The sequence below is a fragment of the Euprymna scolopes genome, chromosome 17 (genome assembly GCF_053919585.1).
Source record: "Euprymna scolopes isolate OS-2025 chromosome 17, ASM5391958v1, whole genome shotgun sequence".
In the NCBI taxonomy this organism is placed as follows: domain Eukaryota; kingdom Metazoa; phylum Mollusca; class Cephalopoda; order Sepiida; family Sepiolidae; genus Euprymna; species Euprymna scolopes.
In genome coordinates, this window is record NC_136498.1 from 93,996,338 (window position 1) to 94,017,428 (window position 21,091).

The 21,091-nt window shown below is 31.6% G+C and overlaps 1 protein-coding gene across 10 annotated transcripts in view; it reads right to left on the reverse strand.

Annotated features, from left to right (window-relative positions):
- The window catches only part of LOC145296848 (dystrobrevin beta-like), a 541,375-nt gene that overhangs the window by 314,436 nt on the left and 205,848 nt on the right, over nt 1–21,091 (reverse strand). For all 10 annotated transcript variants that reach the window (XR_013870040.1, XR_013870041.1, XR_013870039.1 and 7 more), the window contains exons 4-5: nt 14,361–14,574; nt 5,202–5,287 (exon numbers count right to left, since the gene is read on the reverse strand). Coding sequence is in view for 7 of the 10 variants with exons in the window: in XM_080142975.1 (XP_079999101.1) it covers nt 5,202–5,287; nt 14,361–14,574 (300 nt within the window). In the remaining 3 variants the exon portion in view is untranslated. The remainder of the gene's footprint in view (nt 1–5,201; nt 5,288–14,360; nt 14,575–21,091) is intronic.

Sequence of the window (21,091 nt, forward strand, 5' to 3'; positions counted from 1 at the left end):
ATTATTTCACAATCATTTTTATTTGGAATATTTTTTCTTTCCAACGGGCTGACGGGTAGTCTAATATAAATTAAGAATTTAGAAACCAAATGAACATAGTTTTTGTTTCTCCTTTTTAAAATAAAATATAATTTATTTTAAATCTGATTTTTTTCCAAGGAAAACCCACATTCTATTTTAATAACAAAATATTTTTTTAATTAATTTATTTAATAAAATTCATCAGGCATGCCTTATTGCGATCTATAATGGTATTTCTATTTTTAATTAAATAAATAAAATCGCACAAAATATATATTATGAATATGAGTCCAACACATGTGACAATCACTTTGATACACTATTTTTTTTTTAAATCAACAATGTTGAGCAATGACCAATATAAAATAGATAACAATTTGGGAATACTAGGTGCTATATGGGAGATGACGACAAAACACCCTTGCAAAAAAATATGGCTCCAAAGATGCTTTTAGCAAGTACTTACTGCTAATTCACACACGTGTTGACTCAACACATCCTCTCTCTCTTCATGATAGTTCAGTTCTCAATTACATGATGAACATTTATGGAGAGAGTTTTCAATTTGTTTTGTTTCGTTTCTTCCGGACACATGTGAGCATATAAAACATACGTTAAATCGAGTATGAATAGAGATATCAAATTCTCTTAAATATTTTATCAAATTTGTGACCCATTTCTGTTTGATTTAACCAGAGGTGACATTGACTAAGTGGTTAACGACACTATTGTAAGAATAGTGTCAGGTTAAATGCATTCTTTTATTTATTGGCATAATTAATTAATCCAATTTGTTCCACAGAAACACTTTCACTTAGGATGTTGGCAATCTTCAATGCAAACAATAGACTCATCTGATTCATATGAAATGAATGAAAATGAGGAAATAGGTCAAGAGAAAAACAGAAAACCTGTGCACATTATTTTTAGAAGATGAGAACACTCATAGTATTTGGTTTATTCAGACTACTATCTCAAGTGTTATTTTTACAATGTTTTGGTTGGTGTAATCTCAGATCTTCTTCAGGTGTATTTTTTTTTTGTACCAAGGAATCACCACTTATCAAGGCTTAGAGGCCACCCAAGGATAAGGGTTAATGAGTGTACAGTAGTCAATGTTGTAGTAATCGTTAGTAGTGGAAACTTGGTAAATTCGATTACTTAAGGGGATGGCTCATGTTGGACTTGAAGACGACCATATTGTAGTCAGTTGAAAATCAGGAAAATGAAACAGAGTTCCACAGGCCTGCATTTTTAGAAAGAAACTTTGTCAAACTTGGGAATGTACATGAAATTTTGAACTGAAGCCTTTATTTAACCCACGAAAGTAGCATGCTCTCATTTCATCAGCCATGACTGAGTAGAAATCCTAAATACTTCACAATTGTATTTTGAGTGTCACCCACACTGAAGATTGAGCCTTCAACCTCTAGAACGGTGTAACTTACAACTGAATTTTACCAAGTACTTTATCCACTAGTGATGGTTTTGCAAGATCCATGCAAATTCCCAAGTTTGGCAGAAATATTTCAGAGTTTGATAAACTTGGAGGCTACATCGATGAAAGCATTATGGAAATAGCACTTAAGATGAGAATAGTAGTTCAAAGATTCCAAATAATACAAATTCTAATACTTCTATCATGAATTGGTTGATTATAGAGTTGGATTACTTTTTTTTATTAACAAAATCAAAAATATTTAATGAAAAAGATTGTTTTAATCACTCATGCTACATATGAATGCCTATTTACTTGTTTCTGAAAATTTAAACACAATGTCGGTTTTTAATGTGAAGAAAATTCAGCTCCCCAAAAAGAAACAGTCTGCAATTAAAATTTCCTTAATCTAGAAGGATTTCTCCTTCACTGACCTAGAAAATAAAAAATGAAGTGTAGTATATAAACAGATACTACATTTTGCTCCTAATCAACAAACAACGTATCAGTCTATGACTTATGAAAATATGAAATATATAATGCAAAAGATTTGAGGGATCCTTTCACAACTAATTGCCAGATGTTCAAGGAGGATGGAAAAACTTAAGAAGGAGAGCACTGATCAGACCTCCACTGGATGAGGTCTGCTGCCACCCAAATTCCAGTGAAGACCAATATTCGTTTCCAGCAATAAGTAAATGGTAAGCGACTATTGTGATAATACAAAATCATTTGCAAAGGTAATCAAAAGAGATAGAGAGTACTGGAAATTTGGGGAGATTTGTTGTCACCCAGACTCCAAGGAACATTCCCGGTTGTTATCAACGCTGATCTCTGATGATGGCCAGTGTGAAAACTCCTAGTGAGTACAAATAATGATAATCAGTTTAATGTCCATTTTACATGCTGACATTGTTTAAAGACAAATGTATGAACGTTCACACAGATTGGTGTCGGGGGGAGGGGCGGTTGGTAATAGCCAAATAGAAACCGTTGCAGATTTATGTAAAGTTTTAGTTTAAGTCCTATTTGATTTATTGTGGTCAGTTATGCATTAATACTTTTGAGAAAAGTATTAGCATGCAGTTACTCTCCAGCTAGGTAAAACAGCAACTTGTGTTCGATTATATTATGTTTTGGAATTAGATTACGCAGAAAGAGTTGATTTGTCACTAAACTGCGCCATTAATGCAGATGGAATTGTGTCCTATACTAAAATGCATATACATGCATATAAACATAACTGTAACTAATATATGTAAATAATATGCACAGCCACACCTTAGTGCTAATTCTTTATATGTTGTGCCATCAGACAATAAATCTGACTTGACTCATGCCTTTATTTCAACCTGTTATTGGAACGTAATTCTTTTGAAAAATGAGACTAAATCTATTACATCTGCGAGAATTCAATTTTTTATACTCCAGCAAATGAAATGTGTGTATTTTGAAAGTCTAAAAAAAAAAGAATAGTTTCAGCTAAGGATTATGGGTAATTTGATCCGTAAAATCATGACCAAGTAAAATGCTGATAAATATGTAGCAACCTGTCAATTCTCATCAAACAATTGCAGAGTAATGGATTTAATGGCAATATAAGCTCTTTGATAATCTTGGAATTCATTTCGATTGATTTTTTTTGCAACGCTGACTTTTGATAAAATAGGTTTTGCATTTCAATGACTGAGTTTATTCAAAAAACGTTTATTAAAAAAAATAAATGAGTAAATTTATTATTTTATGTTTTAATTATGCCTCAACAAAAACACTATTAAAAAAAAGTACACAGCCCCATTTCAGCATTAATAAAACATAAAAATCTAAAAAAAGGTAATTAAAAATATTTTTTAATGGAAATTGCCCCAGATAAGGCGTGAAACTACTTGATGTAAAGAACTAACAAGAATGAAAGCTTTTTATTATAAAGACAGGATTTTGACTTTAGTCTTGAAAAGATCAAGATCATAGGTAGACGAAAAACAGTCAACAGTTGCTTCATGATAATATAATGCTTGATTGCTTGAATTTTCTGGATTTCACAACTACTGATATGAAAAGTATTCTAACAAAATTGACTCATTGGGATTTTTTGGAGAGATGGCTTTAGCGTCAGAATCCCGTATGAATAGTAATCTACTGACAAGTTTATCCATATGACATAGGAGAAATAAACTTTTGCAATCAGAGTCTACATTTTAAAAGTTTGTCTTGTTATAATTTAATTTCTCATTTGGAATACAATTGGATTTATTGCATTTTTAATTCAAATTATTAAAATTTACACACACACACACACACACACACACACACACACACACACACACACACACACACACTAACATATTTTTACAATTTAATCAAATAAAAATTAATTTTACGTTTCTAACTGTTTTAGAGGAGGATTGATTATTTGTATTATTTGAATTCTTCGGACTATTGTTCTCATCTTATTTGCACAATATTTCGGTCGATGTAACCTCCGACCTTCTTCAGGTATATCTTGTTGAACTTGAGAATTTTTTCTGTCAAACTCGACAAACTACACCTGAAGAAGGTCGGTTACATCGACCGAAATGTTGTGCAAATAACATTCAAGATGAGAACACTAATCCAAAGAATGAAAGTGTAGTATCACAACAGATACCACACTTTCTTAGACTAAAGACTATTGATTATTGATTATTGATTATTGATGAGTAAAAGTCATCATAGAATAAAAAGGTAAATATTTACACGCCAATGATGTTCCTGTCACCTACCCATTTTGTTCAATTATTAGTATTTGCTAAGAGACCAGGGTTCAATTCTCAGTTGAGTCATACCAAAGACTCAAAAAATGTTGCCTCTTTGCTAAAAAATCATCATTGTACATTATAAGGTGATGATTAAAGGTAAGTCAAGTGGAATTCATTGAAAGGAGTGGCACCCTGCACAGTAGCCAATGAAAGGGGACCTTTGGATTACCCTTGATTTTGGTCGATCCACTTTATGTTTTTAACATTATTTTGCTTATGGATCCTCTGAGAGATATTTTATCATCTAAGGATTTCATATATGCATATATAATTTAACTTTAATCCAATATTTTTTCTAGTTGCTAAAGACTAAAAATCAATTTCATTAAATTCATCATATAAAATGCAAATAAGTCTTTAGAATTTTAATAAAACTTTGCCAATAAAAACAAGAGAACTTTTGACTCTGATCACAACGTCCGCTGACACAAATCCACCAGCAACATGGATACAGACGAACTTGAACAGTAATCAGATATGACACAATACAAACTCGAACACTAATGTCGATACGACCCAACACAGACATGAATAATAATTTCAATACAACCCAACACATCTCGAACAATAACCTTCACCTGAGCCAACATGGATTCAAACAATAATATCGATCCAACCCCCATACAGATTTGAATAATAATGTTGATGATTATAAATGCTGCCACAATCCAAGAACAACCTGCAAAGTTACTTCTGAACGACTTGGGTGTCGTCTTTACATAGTACTTGCATTCTGGGGTCGTCTTTACATAGCGAGTGCTCCATGAGGAGCTCAGTTGGGAAACTCTGATTTAGAAGTAAATAATAATCAAATCAAAAATATGCTATGCATACAAAATTTCAGATTTAAATGTAGTGAATAAATTATTGTGTAATTTATAATAACAACAGTTTGCAGTAATAACATTGGATGGAATACTTGCGGTAGATAAAGGTTTACTTACATCGTAATTTGTCCATTAACTTTCCTGTGCAGAGATGAGACAAGGCCACCTTAAGGGAGAACACCAATATGCGTCCTTTATGTTCCCTGCAGAAGATAAAAGTACAGAAAGTTTTATAAAAGAAGAACAGCATGAGACACTTGGTTTACAGCATTTTTTATTTTTATTTTTAAGTTTAAAATGATAAAAAAATATTTTTACATTTGTAAGATATAAAAAAATGGATAGTTATTTATTTTCATATCAAAATAACATTTACCATAGAAGACGATTCTTAAAGTTAAAAAAATCATCTTTAAAAACCAATATTTTATAAGATACCGGGCGTTGCAATCTCTAGCATAGGCTAAACAAACATGGTTTCATGATTTAGCAGTCGTCTTATACAGCCAATATACGATAAATTTATTAAAATTTGTTACAACTTGGTATCTCGTTTTATCTTATCGTCACCTTATACACCAAAATTTGCATTCAAATAAACATTTTTCTTTTCCATAAAAATTTAATTTTAAATACGTTGAAAAGTTAATGTAAACATTTACTTTGTTGACGTTGTAGTCTGAATAATCTACCAATAAGCTGCCAAATTTAAAAGAAAATTAATAATTTCAAATCAATTTTCAGCACTTATCTAGTTTTACTTCAATATTAAAAATGCTCATAAAAAGAAAAGAAAATGACGCAAAAAAAATTATTATGTACTTATGTGTTAGGTTTAAAAAAAGACACCAAAAATTATGCAAATTCATTAAAAGTATATATTTTTTAAAAAGAAAAAAACAACACTTTTTTATGGCTAAAATGTCTTGTCCACCATTTTCTGCCTACAATGTCCAATGGACATAATTCAGAGTTTAAATGTCAAAGAAGGGACACAATTCAACATACAGTCATCATAATAATATCGGTTAGAAATTGTTTTCCAACCAAATTTTATTTTATTTTATAAAAATAAAAGTATTGGATGAAATTTCATACATTTTTGTGTACAGCTGCTTTTAACCATGCATAATAAAATTGTTGTGTAATTATAATATTTTAATCTATATATATCAATAAAAGTGAACGTGTCTGTGTGTCTGTGTACATTTCCCTATGCAATAACTCTGTAAATTTTAAGTCTACAGACTCGAAATTTGATATACAGCGTACTGAGATTTGGGGAAATTTTGTAATCCATTTTCGGCTAAAAATTTGGCTGTTAAGGGGTCATAGTTCAACGATTTGACCTTTGAGAACTCTACCAAACTCCTCCAACAATTTTGGTCCTAAACACTTGAAATTTTAGATATAGGTTCCTTGGACATGGATCTAACTTCATAACTTGATTTAAGCCCAAAACAATAAACGTTAAGGGGTCATAATAGGGCTCAAAGTTAAAAAAAAAAAATTGACCTCTGCGGTCTCTACCAAATTACTCAGACAATTTCTGGTCTAAACATTTGAAATTTTACATAAAGGGTATTCAGACACAGGGCAAGCTTTTTAATCGGTTTTGGCCAAACATTTGTCTGGCAAGAGGTCAAAGTTTACAGAGATGACCTTTGCAGACTCTACCAAACTCCTCCACCAATTTTGGGTTTAAACACTTGAAATTTTAGATATATGTTACTTGGACATGGGTCAAATATTTGAATGTAATTTGAGCACAAAACAATAAATGTTAAGGGGTAAAAATTGGGGTAAAAATTTTTTTTTAAATTGACGTCTGCGGTCTTTACCAACTTTTCTCTATGGTAGTTAAGGAAACCTATTATATAGAAAGGCATCACGATACATATTCACACTTTTTAATATATACGTATGCTCATAAAGTTATGAACAGTACATGGGGCCCGAGCAAAGCCGGGCAGAACTGCTAGTATTGATATAAAACTGGACAAATGCCAATAATAATATATAATAAAGTCAGTTTATTTTTCAGCTTTTATCTCATAAAAAATCAATATTTCATTTAGAATAACCATTTTATTTTCTTTAATGTAGGTCCATGTTATTAAGAAGGACTTCATTGAAGTAGGAATATTTTATCTTGGTTGTCCGATTTAATAAAATATGTTAGTGATAGAGAGGTAGCTGTCTGATATATGGAAACACCAGATCATGGGTGGAGCTTTGAAACAAGTGAAAATTTCAGAAAACTTCAACATCGATTAATTTTTTAAGGTGTATTGATATCTTCATACAATGCATAGAAATATGAAAAAGTGGTTCATCTGTTGGAACATTTAAAGTATCTGATATTGGATGACTCATGCTGTGAGTTTGTTGAAAATGAAGCTGATTTGTTGTACAGAGCCAGCCTCACTCTCTCATCCCAACCACCCTGATTCAGTGGCAAAACAAGTTCCAGACAACCGGAAGCCAGGAGGGATGCAAGAGCTACTAAATGTGTCAATCTCCTCCTACCATATAGTGCCTGGTATTCCCCAGATAGTCACCCATCTAGTACTAGCCAGGCTTAACATTGCTTAACTTCAGTGATCTAACGAGAACCTGTATGTCAATGTGATTATGTCATCTATGCATATAGATATAGAGTAGAATGAACGCACAAAGAAACGATTATATTGAATATTGCCGAAACAGCAGAAATTAATGGACCTAGTGATCAATCAGATGATCAAAGTGAAAATTACTGAATGATCTAAAATCCTATAGGGAATTGATAGCATAAAATGAATGGAAGTAAAAATAAAGTGCTTTGATTTCAGAACATCCAACAAAAACACAAAAAGCAAGGCACACACACACACACACACACACACACACACACACACACACACACACACACACACACACACACACACACACACACTCTCTCTGTCATTGATCATGTGCTTATAGCACTCACTTAGGTAAGATATTTAGAAAAGCTGTATCTTAAAACTGAATCTTGGCAGGTCCGACTGCATGAAGACAAAGAGAATGTAACCTTTATGTGACTATGGCCTACTTCAATTTAATGCTTTGCCTTTTGGTGGTCCAAGTGCATTCAGGAATTAATGCACTTAAACCACCAGACAGACGAAAAGGCATAGAATTAAATTAAAACATGCCATAGTTGCAGCAAAGTAGATGGCTAAATGGATAAAGTAGGATAAATTACTGATGAAGTCTAAAAATAAATAAAAGTCAAAAGGATTATTAAAAAGTAATTTGTTTAGGAATTTCTCCAAATACAACTTTGCGCAAGGATTTTATTTATGATATCAAATCCACAGACAATGAATATTTAAAAAAGATTTTCAGGTCAGATATAAACAATTGATATTCACCAAAAAGTATCAGACCAAAGTTAAGAAGATGTTTCACCTAATTGTCACAAAGGCGGTATTTTTAATTAGACAGAAACGGAAAAAAAAGCAGTATTTGAAGTGGATTGAATTGTTTTGCTTGCCAAAATGACGAATTATGTCAGCATAATTAGCCAGGAATATACAGCCTGCTTATTATCTACAAACATACAACAAAAAGCTTTGCATATAATTGAGTATCATCGAATTTTGAGTGTTTACATAAATTAATAGAAAAAATTTGTTCATTTTTCCAACCAAAAGCTAATTGTACAAATTTCTGAATTTTTCAGATGAGGATTGATTATTCGTATTATTTGGGTTCTTTGGACTACTATTCTCATAATGAGTGTTATTTTCACAACGTTTCGGTTAATGTAACCTCCAACCTTCTTTACGTGTATTTTGTCGAATAGAATCCATGGTGGTAGCATACTCTCATTCCATACCATGACTGTGGAGAATTCTTAACTAATTCACAATTGTATTTTGAGTGTTGTCCACACTGAGGATTGAACTTACAACTTCCAGAAGAGTGTAACTTACAACTGAATTTTAACAAGTACGTTATCTACTACACAATGTTACATCGACCGAAATGTTGTGAAAATAACACTCAAGATAAGTTTGAATAATTCAAATAATATGAATTCTAATTCTCTTATTAATCGCTCTGTGATAAACTTATATAGCAAAATAAATAGACCTTGTAGATATTATATGATTTATTTTAAAATTTTTTTCTTTGATAATCTGAAAGTTTGCTGCTTAGTTGACTGCAGTGATCAGTAGGATTTTTATTTTTAAAAATTATGAAAGAATATTTTTAAATGTAACTTCTCCCCAGCCACTCTACGTCTTGTATTTTGTATAATCTATTAATTAAGTGTCCAAAGAAATTAAGAAAGAAACCTGGAAAAGATTTTCAATGCGATTCTGGCAGTGAAAAGTCCACTTTTTCTAATTTTAATTTGATCTGTGATAAGAGGTGTGTCCTTTGATGATGGAGTTGTCCCACTTGGTTGTTATTTTGAACGAGAAACATATATCAAACATATCAAACATAGCAAACATATCAAACATATCAAACATATCAAACATAGCAAACATATCAAACATAGCAAACACAGCAAACATAGCAAACATATCAAACATAGCAAACATATCAAACATAGCAAGCATATCAAACATAGCAAACATATCAAACATAGCAAACATAGCAAGCATATCAAACATATCAAGCATATCAAACATATCAAACATAGCAAACATATCAAACATATCAAACATAGCAAACATATCAAACATATCAAACATAGCAAGCATATCAAACATAGCAAACATATCAAACATAGCAAGCATATCAAACATAGCAAACATAGCAAACATAGCAAACATATCAAACATAGCAAACATAGCAAGCATATCAAACATAGCAAACATAGCAAACATATCAAACATATCAAACATAGCAAACATAGCAAACATATCAAACATAGCAAACATATCAAACATATCAAACATAGCAAACATATCAAACATAGCAAACATATCAAACATAGCAAACATATCAAACATAGCAAACATATCAAACATATCAAACATAGCAAACATATCAAACATAGCAAACATATCAAACATAGCAAACATAGCAAACATATCAAACATAGCAAGCATATCAAACATAGCAAACATATCAAACATATCAAACATATCAAGCATATCAAACATAGCAAACATAGCAAACATATCAAGCATATCAAACATATCAAACATATCAAACATAGCAAACATATCAAACATATAAAACATAGCAAACATATCAAACAATCAAACATATCAAACATATCAAACATATCAAGCATATCAAACATATCAAACATAGCAAACATATCAAACATATCAAACATAGCAAGCATATCAAACATAGCAAACATAGCGAACATATCAAACATAGCAAGCATATCAAACATATCAAACATAGCAAACATATCAAACATATCAAACATAGCAAACATATCAAACATAGCAAACATATCAAACATATCAAACATAGCAAACATATCAAACATAGCAAACATATCAAACATATCAAACATAGCAAACATATCAAACATATCAAACATATCAAACAGCAGCAGACCAAAGGATATCAATTTTAAACTACTGACACTAATGCAAGTCAAATATATCTCCATTACTTTTTAGCTAATACATCCTATAAAAGTGCACAGAATTGCTTAATTCAACCAACGTTCTAAAGAAGTAAAAACATAAATGGAATATAATAGATAATTTTAAGGATTAATGTCATTTAAGTATGGCAGGTAAAAAAGAAATGTTAAGGTTCTGTACTGCCATGCTTTCATGTACAAAAGGAAGGAACGTGAAAATCCTGGTAGGCGGGTTATGATACAAAGACAAAAGAATCTGTTTTTGCTTTGCAGAATGTATTCATTGAATGCGAGTGAAATTTGAATATAGATGTCAGGGATAAAAAACAAAACAAACAAAAAAATAAATCAACTGCAACACAAGTGTTCATTTCAAATTATTAAACTATTATATATATATTTTGTTTTCTTTAGCAAAGAAGATTATTCTTATAAGCATATAAAGCATCTTCATTGTAAACCAACAGATTGTTTAACTCCACAGATTTCTGTAGAAATTACAAAAGAAGTAAGAATTTTGTAAATACTTTTATATCTGTTCCATCTGTTTTACATATGTTTACTCTTAAATATTTTTGGTATACTAGAAGTATATAATCACAAAGACTTGGGCGATTATATAACCATGGATGATAAGAACAAACTAATCAGATGCTAGAATCGCTTTATTAAATATATTGAATCTTTTTAAATTCTGTGATAACTTTCTGTTTTGACACAAGAAAATCACTATGATCTGCTGATCGTGACTGGATTAATTCTCAACCTGAAAAAAGTTTATCTGACTGGATTTATTTGCTTGGAACAACTACATTTTCTATTGCAATAATGGCTCCACACTCAAGAATTTCCGACTATCATTATCTTGGCAAGTTTTACAACTTTGTTGTGGTAAACATCACCACAAAAAATAAAAACATACAATCTTAACATCGGTGCAGAAACATGTCCATCTTTTTTACAGTAAAAACATATCTTTGCCCAAGAATTATATTATAAATGAACAGATTAAACTTGTGTAAAAGCAAGGAAATTTTGAAATCCTTGTAGGTTGCTTATGATACAAAATTCACCTTAATTTAAAATAATCAGAATTTTTTCAAATATTCTAAATCAACAAAATTTTATGTTATTCAATTACGGTTTAAATCACATTAAAATCAAAGGTTAAAAAAATCATCCTCAAAATTTCAATGCACAATGGTCACTGGTATAGACTATGCAACCATCAATTTAAAAGATGCGAGAGAAAAAAATTAAGGTTTAATCATCAATGAAACTAATATTAAGAATACAATTGTGAATTACTTAAGACTTCTATCTAGTCATAGCTTATGGAGCAAGAGCATGCTACACCAATGGATTAAATTAAGGGGTCCATCTGAAATGCTGTGCAGATTCCGGAGTTCGGTAAGATACACATGGAGAAGGTCTGCTGCAACATTGTGAGAATAACACTCAAGTTCAGAACACTAGTCTGAATGATCCATATAATACAAATATGTTTATATATATTCATAATTAAAAAAGAAAATATAAATATTAATTTTTATAGTTTAATCTTATCCTGAAAAAATGCTCAATATTTGCGATAAAGCATAAACATATGAGAGAAATAAAACTATGCAAATTAAACATTACAAAATGTATTGTTCAAAAATAAGGAATACAAAACAGAATAAATTATTTCCTTATTCCATGGAGTTTCCAAAATTTGTGCTTTTTTCTGCAGAGGAAAATAGTTAGCAGAAAGTGAAATAATAATAGGATCCTATCAATGAAATTGTTTAAAAATTAATAAAATCCATAAATCCATAATGCTGGTATGAGTACATCCACAGACTTGGTGTAAGGATATTAAGATTGGGTAAATCTAGAGATCTTGGAAGGCTAGCTTAAAAATTGTACCACAAAGTTGGGACAAGCAGTGTGCAGAATTATATGTTAGTGCAGATTTGTTAATTTTTATATAAAAAAGTTTAGGAGTTAAAAGTTAGATATAGTGTTTATATCAGGGGGTGGGAGAAGGTGTATTATTTCTTCCATGACCAAAAATAAAATCTATTTTTTGTTAGAATTTAAAGTAAAACTATATTTTTTCTAGTTGATGTTAAAAAGTGGGAAATGGTGAGAAACCTCATGTAGACTGGTACATCAGCTGAGAATATTCGAACGGACACAACGAATAATGCCAATTCATTTTATGCCATCTACAAGAATGCCAATAACCAATCACTTAGAACCAATCAATAAATGATACTCGATTATTGATTTTCATTTATTGATTATTTATTCTTGTCGTTTTCAGCCCAAATTGAACTGACAGTTTGCAAAAGCGAAACATTAGTTGGCTGACATCTAATCCCAACAAATGTAACTGAATTTCGATAACTAAATTTTTCTTCTCAAACTATATGGCAACAATGTCATACATCTGTACATGTTAAGTAGAGAAATAAATGGTAAGGAATGGATTGCCTGTGGCACAATGGTTCCTGGTACAGACTATGGAATTGGACCTATTTTGTTCACTTTCACACTCGAATTTCCATTCACAAAATTGTAACAAAAAACAAAAATGAACTCTTCCACAAAAGTCTCCAATCATCGAAAACGGATGTGTGTGTGCATATATATATATATATATATATATATATATATATATATATATATATATATATACAGGGTGGTGCAAAAGTGTGTGAACAGCAAATAACATTTATTTTGACATTTCATATGCACAAAATTTATTTACTAACACAATAATTACCTTGTAAATAAAATATTTTGTGAACAATAATGCAAAAGTTTTTTAATTTTATCAGCACAGGTAATCAAACGAAACAAACAAACAAACGCACATACATAAATACATACATGATGATTGCAACGTCTTGTCAGACGATTGCCACTCCCTCAAGCACTTAAAGTCCACAAGCCCCAAAATGACTTCCATCGACACAGGACCATTTTAATAGACAAATGCCTGAGGGAGTATCTATACACAGATGATGTTACAGAGTCTTAGCTTTGTACGACAGCTAAGTCTCTCTCTCTCGGTTCAAAATGTTGAGATCCAGCAACAAGCAAGAGCAAGCTAGCCAGCAACAAGTTAAACTGCAGACCAGCTTAATGCGGGTAATGGTCTCCCGTTTTATGTTTTTTTTTAAATCAGAGATTTGCTTCTCCTAGAAAGGTTGCCTTCACCACGGCTTACGGGAGCCCTCTCCACCCCAACACACACATACATACACACAAACACACACGGTGCTAGTTGGCCGTTGACCCTGGAAACGGGTTCATTCGCCATTTAGAAGGTCTTGTTTTTAATCCTTCAGGGAGACTAGCCACCCTCCTCACTAAACAAGTATGGTGGGAGAACCAGTTTAGTCGCCGGTGACCCGACCATGAGGAAGGTAGTACTGGGTTACATGGTACCAGTAGCATATGACATGACCTGACATACATACATACATACATACATACAGTATTCTTTTACTTCATTATAACACACCCGTATACCCGGCAGCTCAAGGCTGCTTCATACCAAAATTGGTGCAATTCTGTCATTGTAGCTTTGAAACTTGTAAGTGATACAGGGAAGCTCAATTACAATATAGACTGCTGTCAAAAACCAGTGGTTAAATTTAATTTAAAAGCAAATATATAATAAAACGCATTCTTACCGGTCATAGGCACTTATTAACCAGTTGAGCAACAAGTTTACTGATTGGTCAATTTCAATGTGTTGGGAGCTGGGGAGCCTTTTGTTGAGCTGATGGAAGATGCTGGATAAGATACCTTCCAGACGTGATATATTTAGCTCTGAGTCAGGTTCCAGAGTGTTCAGTCCATTCTCCCGGAATGCTTCGATGATATTCCAAATGTCCACTAAAAGCACTGAAAAGAATAAAATAATTCATTTTACTGTGAGAAAAAAACAAACAAACCCAAAACAAACAAACAAACATTAACAACTATAACCGTACACTAATTAACCCTTATCCTGGAGTGGCCTCTGGACCTTGATAAGTGATGACTCCTTTGTAAAATAACAAAAAAGAAAAGGAACCCATGGAAACTCCACGGTAGTTGAAAATTTATAAAACACACATCAGTAAGAAACTTCTTATCACATAATCAAACAATTATGATTAAAGACTTAACTAAATCATGAAGCTCCGGATCTTCATGTCCTGCTAACTCTGCTGACGCAATTGCATCAATTTGTTGAACTGTTCTGATCTTATCCTGATCTCAAAGCATTATGATTATGTGGCAGTGTGGTAACCTTCTATTTTGAAATTCAATAACATAAACATTTGCAAATAGAATTCCCAGTACATGTCTGTTTTTAATGTCTTTCAAAAGTTCAGCTAGATGTGCATGATACACACGTGATTTTAAGTCAGTTCTGATGGCCCAAAGTTTTTTTTTACTATTTCAGAACATTTTGGATTGTGTATGCAAAGAATAAGTCTGATTTTCCCTATTTACAGAAAACTGCTCTGTATTAATTAATTTGTACTAATTTCAATACATGTAAGTAGGTGATAATGTTTTCACCTGAAATGCGTTGAAATTTGTATTAATTTCAACACGACATGTAAGTTGTTAATACTGTTTTAACCTGAAATGCATAGATTTAAAAGATCCAGAATCAACAAAAGCATTATATGATTTTACTTATTTTGACATGACATTTAAGTAGGTAATTATATTTTCACCTGAAATGTCTTGACATTTTTACTAATTTTAACATGACATATATGTCATAAGGTAATAATGGTAATAAAAATTTTTGGAGAAGAATGGTTTTAATGATTTTTACCTGATAAAAAGTGGCTATAATGAGGGGTGATTCAGTTCACATTAATTAATGTTTGTGACGATGATGTTTTTTGTTGTTTGTGACACCGGATGTATGGACAAGTAAATTAATATTTAGATGATGATGATGATCATGATCGGCTGTTGCAATAATGCAAAGTCATTTGCAATGATTACGGAACTTATCCAAGCAGGGAAACTATATAGTCCGTAAGAAGAAAAGAAAAATTGCCAAATTGTAGATTTTGCTGCATTTGCAGGGTGAAACTCAAAGAGGCAGGAAAAGAAAGCAAAACATGGAAACCAACAAACATAACCAACAAACATAACCAACAAACATAACTAACAAACATAACTAACAAACATAACCAACAAACATAACCAACAAACATAACCAACAAACATAACCAACAAACACTAACTTGACATAAATTATTTTACATGGAAAAAGAACAGCACATATAGGGAGACCATCACTCAAAGCTCAAAGAAAATAGGTGAAAATTGACAGAAATTTAATAAACTGACCTACACCCCCCCCAAATGAAAAAAAAGTCAGTCATACATACATGCGATGACACAAACCTCAGTTGGTAACACACAAAACTATTGTAAAGAATAAGTATGAGAAGACTAAGGAGGGAGCACACCAATCAGACAAAGGATACTGGAATCTTGGGTAGGCTTATTTTCACTTAAATTTCAGAAAAGACTGACAGTTATTGCTAGCGAGAAATCAATGATAAATAACTGTTGTCACAATGCAAAATAATTGGCAATAGTGCTGGAAATTTGAACAAACTTATCATTCAAACCCGAGAGAAATACAATTGGTTATTATTAGTGAACAATAACGATGTGTGAAAACTCCAAGTGGGTAAATAATAATAATAACAATAATAATAATATTAATTATAATTATAATAACTAGCGGGACCTGTGGAAATTCCACAGTGGACTCTTTCATATGTAATATATTGATGTTGGCATTTTTGTGGATACACCCTGATATTATTGTAGTTCTTTTGTTAAAACTGCAAAAGTATATATCTTAGGTAGCAGGGACGCCCGGCATAGCCTGGTCGTAAAATATGATATTTTAATTTATGCAGATTTCATATATATTACTATAAGAGTCAATTTTCGATCCATCCTTATATATTATAAACCTGTGATTTCAAAAATAAAAAATATATCCATATGGCTTGGGTGCATCAGCTTGAATCGAAACCGAAACCAAAACTGATGAAGAATTCTTGGTAAAATTATTTATTACAAGAAATGGAAAGGCATAACATTAAATGACAGACACTCGGAAGAAAAAAAATAAATGTGATAGAGAAAATAACACACATGCTATCGTATTAATATATAGATTAAAATATTTGTACTCATGCAGAGAGTGATCCAGACATAATGCAGCGCACGCGCACGCACGGCTTTCCTTGGAACATGACGTCAACAGCCGGAGTAAGCCGAGCGTCGCTGAGGAAATTAAGCTGTCTGACGTAACATAAAGCTGAGCCAATGACAATGTAGCAGGATGGTTTTCAATGCAACGCGCATTCGCGCGAGTTGAAAATTCAAAGCAGCAGACGACAATTTGGAAGAGGAAGAAAAGAAAACAAATTAGTAAAAAAAAAAAGAAGCTCACCATTTCGTACTTTCATGTCAGAAAAAAAAAATCATGAATTTTACTTAAGTGAGCAGTTCAAAACACCAGCTGGAGTCCTCGATTTTGTCAAGAAAAAATTTACTGGCACAGACGAAAACTTGTGCACCATGTGAACACAGGTGCAATCTTATTATAAGAGGAAAGGTAAGTGATGGCTATGCCTGAAGGTGTCAGGCTACTAAATGCCGAACCTTTACATCATCTAGATGGTAACTTTTTTGGCAAGTCTAGCCTGACAATTGCCATCATAATTAAAATCATCCACTTGTGGGGGTTTGAGCGAGCAACACAGAAAGACCTCCAGCACAAATGCGGAATACGATCCATGCACACACACCATTAATAAAAATATGGTCTGAGGAAACAACAACAATATCTGTTTTAATATGAAAAAAAACAAACTATCCCACCCAGTTTTGTTTCAACTTTTCTAGCTCTCAGGTTTTTCCTTGAAAAAAATAAAAAATAAAAATAACACCAAAAAAAACAAAAATAAAAAAATTGTTTTAAATTTTTCTTGAAAAAAAAAAAAATTACAAAAAAAATTCCTTGAAAGTATTTATTTGACTTACCTCTAAACTTTTTCTCGAACAAAATTTTTTTTAACATTATTTATTTTAATATATATATATATATATATATATATATATATATATATATATATACTTAGCAAAAAAAAAAAGAAAAAAATATTGTTATAACATTTTTCTTTACAGTTAATAAATCTTAAAATTTAAGGTAAGTTTTCTTTTCTTGTTATGTTTTCATCGGCGACGCTTGGCGACGCTCGACTTACTCAGGCTGTTGACGTCATGTTCCGGAGAAAGATGTACCAAAAACAGTTTTTCATGAAACTAATTTTAGTTAAAACAATCTTGTAATAAAAATAATTTATTTAGAAAAAGGAACTGTCATTTAATATATATATATTAGATTTAATGTTTTTATTAAAATATTTTATGTACAAGACCAGTTTCGTTAATAATGTGTTGCTAACTTCGAGGTTTCATAACATATGCATCTGGGCTTTTGTTTACATGTTATAGCAATTAGTAGTAGCAATAATATTTTAATGAATGAAAACATCAGCGTCTCTCTCTGTCTCTCTCTTTCTCTTTCTTAATAAACAAATGTAAAGAAAACTAAACAATGAAAAAAACAAATAACTGCTCAATTTTTGTCCCCACCGGCCGAGAGATGTGTGTTATAGTTTTTTTATTACGGAATAACTTAAAATCAATTATTTCTTAACAACTTTTGAAAGATATAACCTAAATTTTATAGAATTAAAAACAAATATAGATGTAAGAACACGCTATTCGAATGCTGCCTTGAGCGTTCGTAAATGTGTATTCTGTAAGTAATGTATATTCCGGAATTAAATCTTAACCAATCAAATTTGCCGGGAAGCGTGACACACAAAAGAACACACACGCTATCATATTAATATATAATAATAATAATAATAATAATAATAATAATAATAATTATAATATGCATAGTTTGATGCACTCGACCTGTTGTATGGTGGCATCAACATAGTTTGGTAGCACAGACAATAGTTCTAGCTATGAGGAGACGAAAAGACAAAAGGGGGATAGTACCATCTAGCCTTAGCTAGAAGTGTTATGAAAACAGTTTAATTTTTCTAACAATGACTTACAAGGACAAATGACACTGGATACACAAAGTTGGCTGTAATTCTTTAATTAATCAAACAAAGCAAATACAAGTGCCATTATTATTTAAACACAAAAGATCATAATGAAAAAAAAATGCTGACACAAGAGAGACATTATTTGCTTGATGTCCACAATGTCTACTACAACTGCTACTACTACTACTACTACTACTACTACTACTACTACTACTACTACTACCAACACCAATACAACTAAAAAAGTTGAAGTGAAATATATTAGAACATAAGTGCCTAGAATGCTGGTTGCAGAACTTGTTAATAATGATGAGGCACGCTTTAAATTGTTAGGAACGGCAAGAATGCAGGCATCAAAATAGTTTCCATTTCTGGTTCTTTCTTGTAAGACATTCACAGCAACAATTTACTTTTCTACCACAACTGAAATTACTGTATTTTCTTTCTTCATGTACCGGACATCAAATGGAATTTCCATGAACAAAGTTTCTTTCCAATAACTTTTCATCTGTGAAACACATTACTACGAAGCTGCTTCCCTGCAGACTATAGTGATCTTCAAAATCAATGTTAACAAATACTTGTAAAACAGCCTAATAAGTAATCGAATTTTGTTCATTCCATTCATAAGTTTCAATCTTCTCATTATATTTTTCATCATTTCGACTGATAAGTTCTTTAATCTTTAATTCTTAAGTGACTTTGGACTTTGATAAGTAGCAACTCATTAGTAAAAAACAAAATAATAATTTTGAAGCAATCATAAACAAAATAATAATTTTAAAGCAATCATAAACAAAATAATAATTTTGGAGCAATCATAAACAAAATAATAATTTTGAAGCAATCATAAACAAAATAATAATTTTGAAGCAATCATAAACAAAATAATAATTTTGAAGCAATCATAAACAAAATAATAATTTTAAAGCAATCATAAACAAAATAATAATTTTAAAGCAATCATAAACAAAATAATAATTTTGAAGCAATCATAAACAAAATAATAATTTTGAAGCAATCATAAACAAAATAATAATTTTAAAGCAATCATAAACAAAATAATAATTTTGGAGCAATCATAAACAAAATAATAATTTTGAAGCAATCATAAACAAGCTACTAAGTTCAAAAAAGTGTGACAATGAACATTATACATCTGAAGTTATGGGCTTGGCAAATCTTTGCATTTTGTGGAGTTCATATTCACCACAGAAGCATATTACAAGATTGAAAAGCCAGCATACAAGAGGAATGCACACTTTTGTCCACAAAAATGCCTGAGCAACTCCATCGGCATTCTTCAGTAGAGGTGCTTCAAGCAATGAGTAATAATCTAATCGTTTCTCAAAAAGTGAAGTTAAAAGCTGGGTGTATGGACCTAGAACTGCATAGAACTATACCTCAAGTAAAAAATGAGCCAAACTCTGTTGGACCAAGTATTAAACGGTATGAACAACACAATCTCAGGAATTATGCAACCATTACATATAATATGCAACATGTCCAACAATGTCCTCCTAATACAACTAATAACTTTGAATACTCACATAGAGCAACCATCCAAAACAAAAACTTGACTCAATACACAAAGGTTCCATTTTACTTTCTCACAACAAACAACACTACAATAACTTGTATGACCATAAACTCACTGAATATCAAAAGAAATTTCTTAACTTTGGAACTAATCATCATTTATTCGTCTCATACAACCATTAAATAAAAAAGTCAAAATTAAACTATTATTTGCCAAATAGTGCACTAGTCAAGCAAGAAAATGAAACAAAAATTACAATACATCCCAGATTTACAAGGGTTGTTCACAAAGTAATGCTTCCTTTTTTATTCCGCCTGAATGAATCATGTGATGTGAGTGACAAAGTGCGCTCCAAACTCCCATGAACAGCTAATAATAATAATAATAATAATAATATGCTAGAAAACACTGTGTGCTTCAACCAACTCATCTGCACTGATAACAGTGAATGAAATGCGTGTACAGTTGAATGTGGGTATCAGAGCACTAGAAACGATGCTGTCATTCCTAGGATGCTAGTGTATGCTAGGTGGGTTCCACAAATGCTCACGCAGGACCAAAAGGACCACCAATGGTATGTCTGTGAGAACTTGTTGAATAAGTACGAAACCAAAGGTGATGGATTCTTAGACAGCATCCTTACTGATGACAAGATTTGATGTCACCACTATAAGCCAAAGTTCAAATGGCAGTTGATGGAATAGCAACACTTACA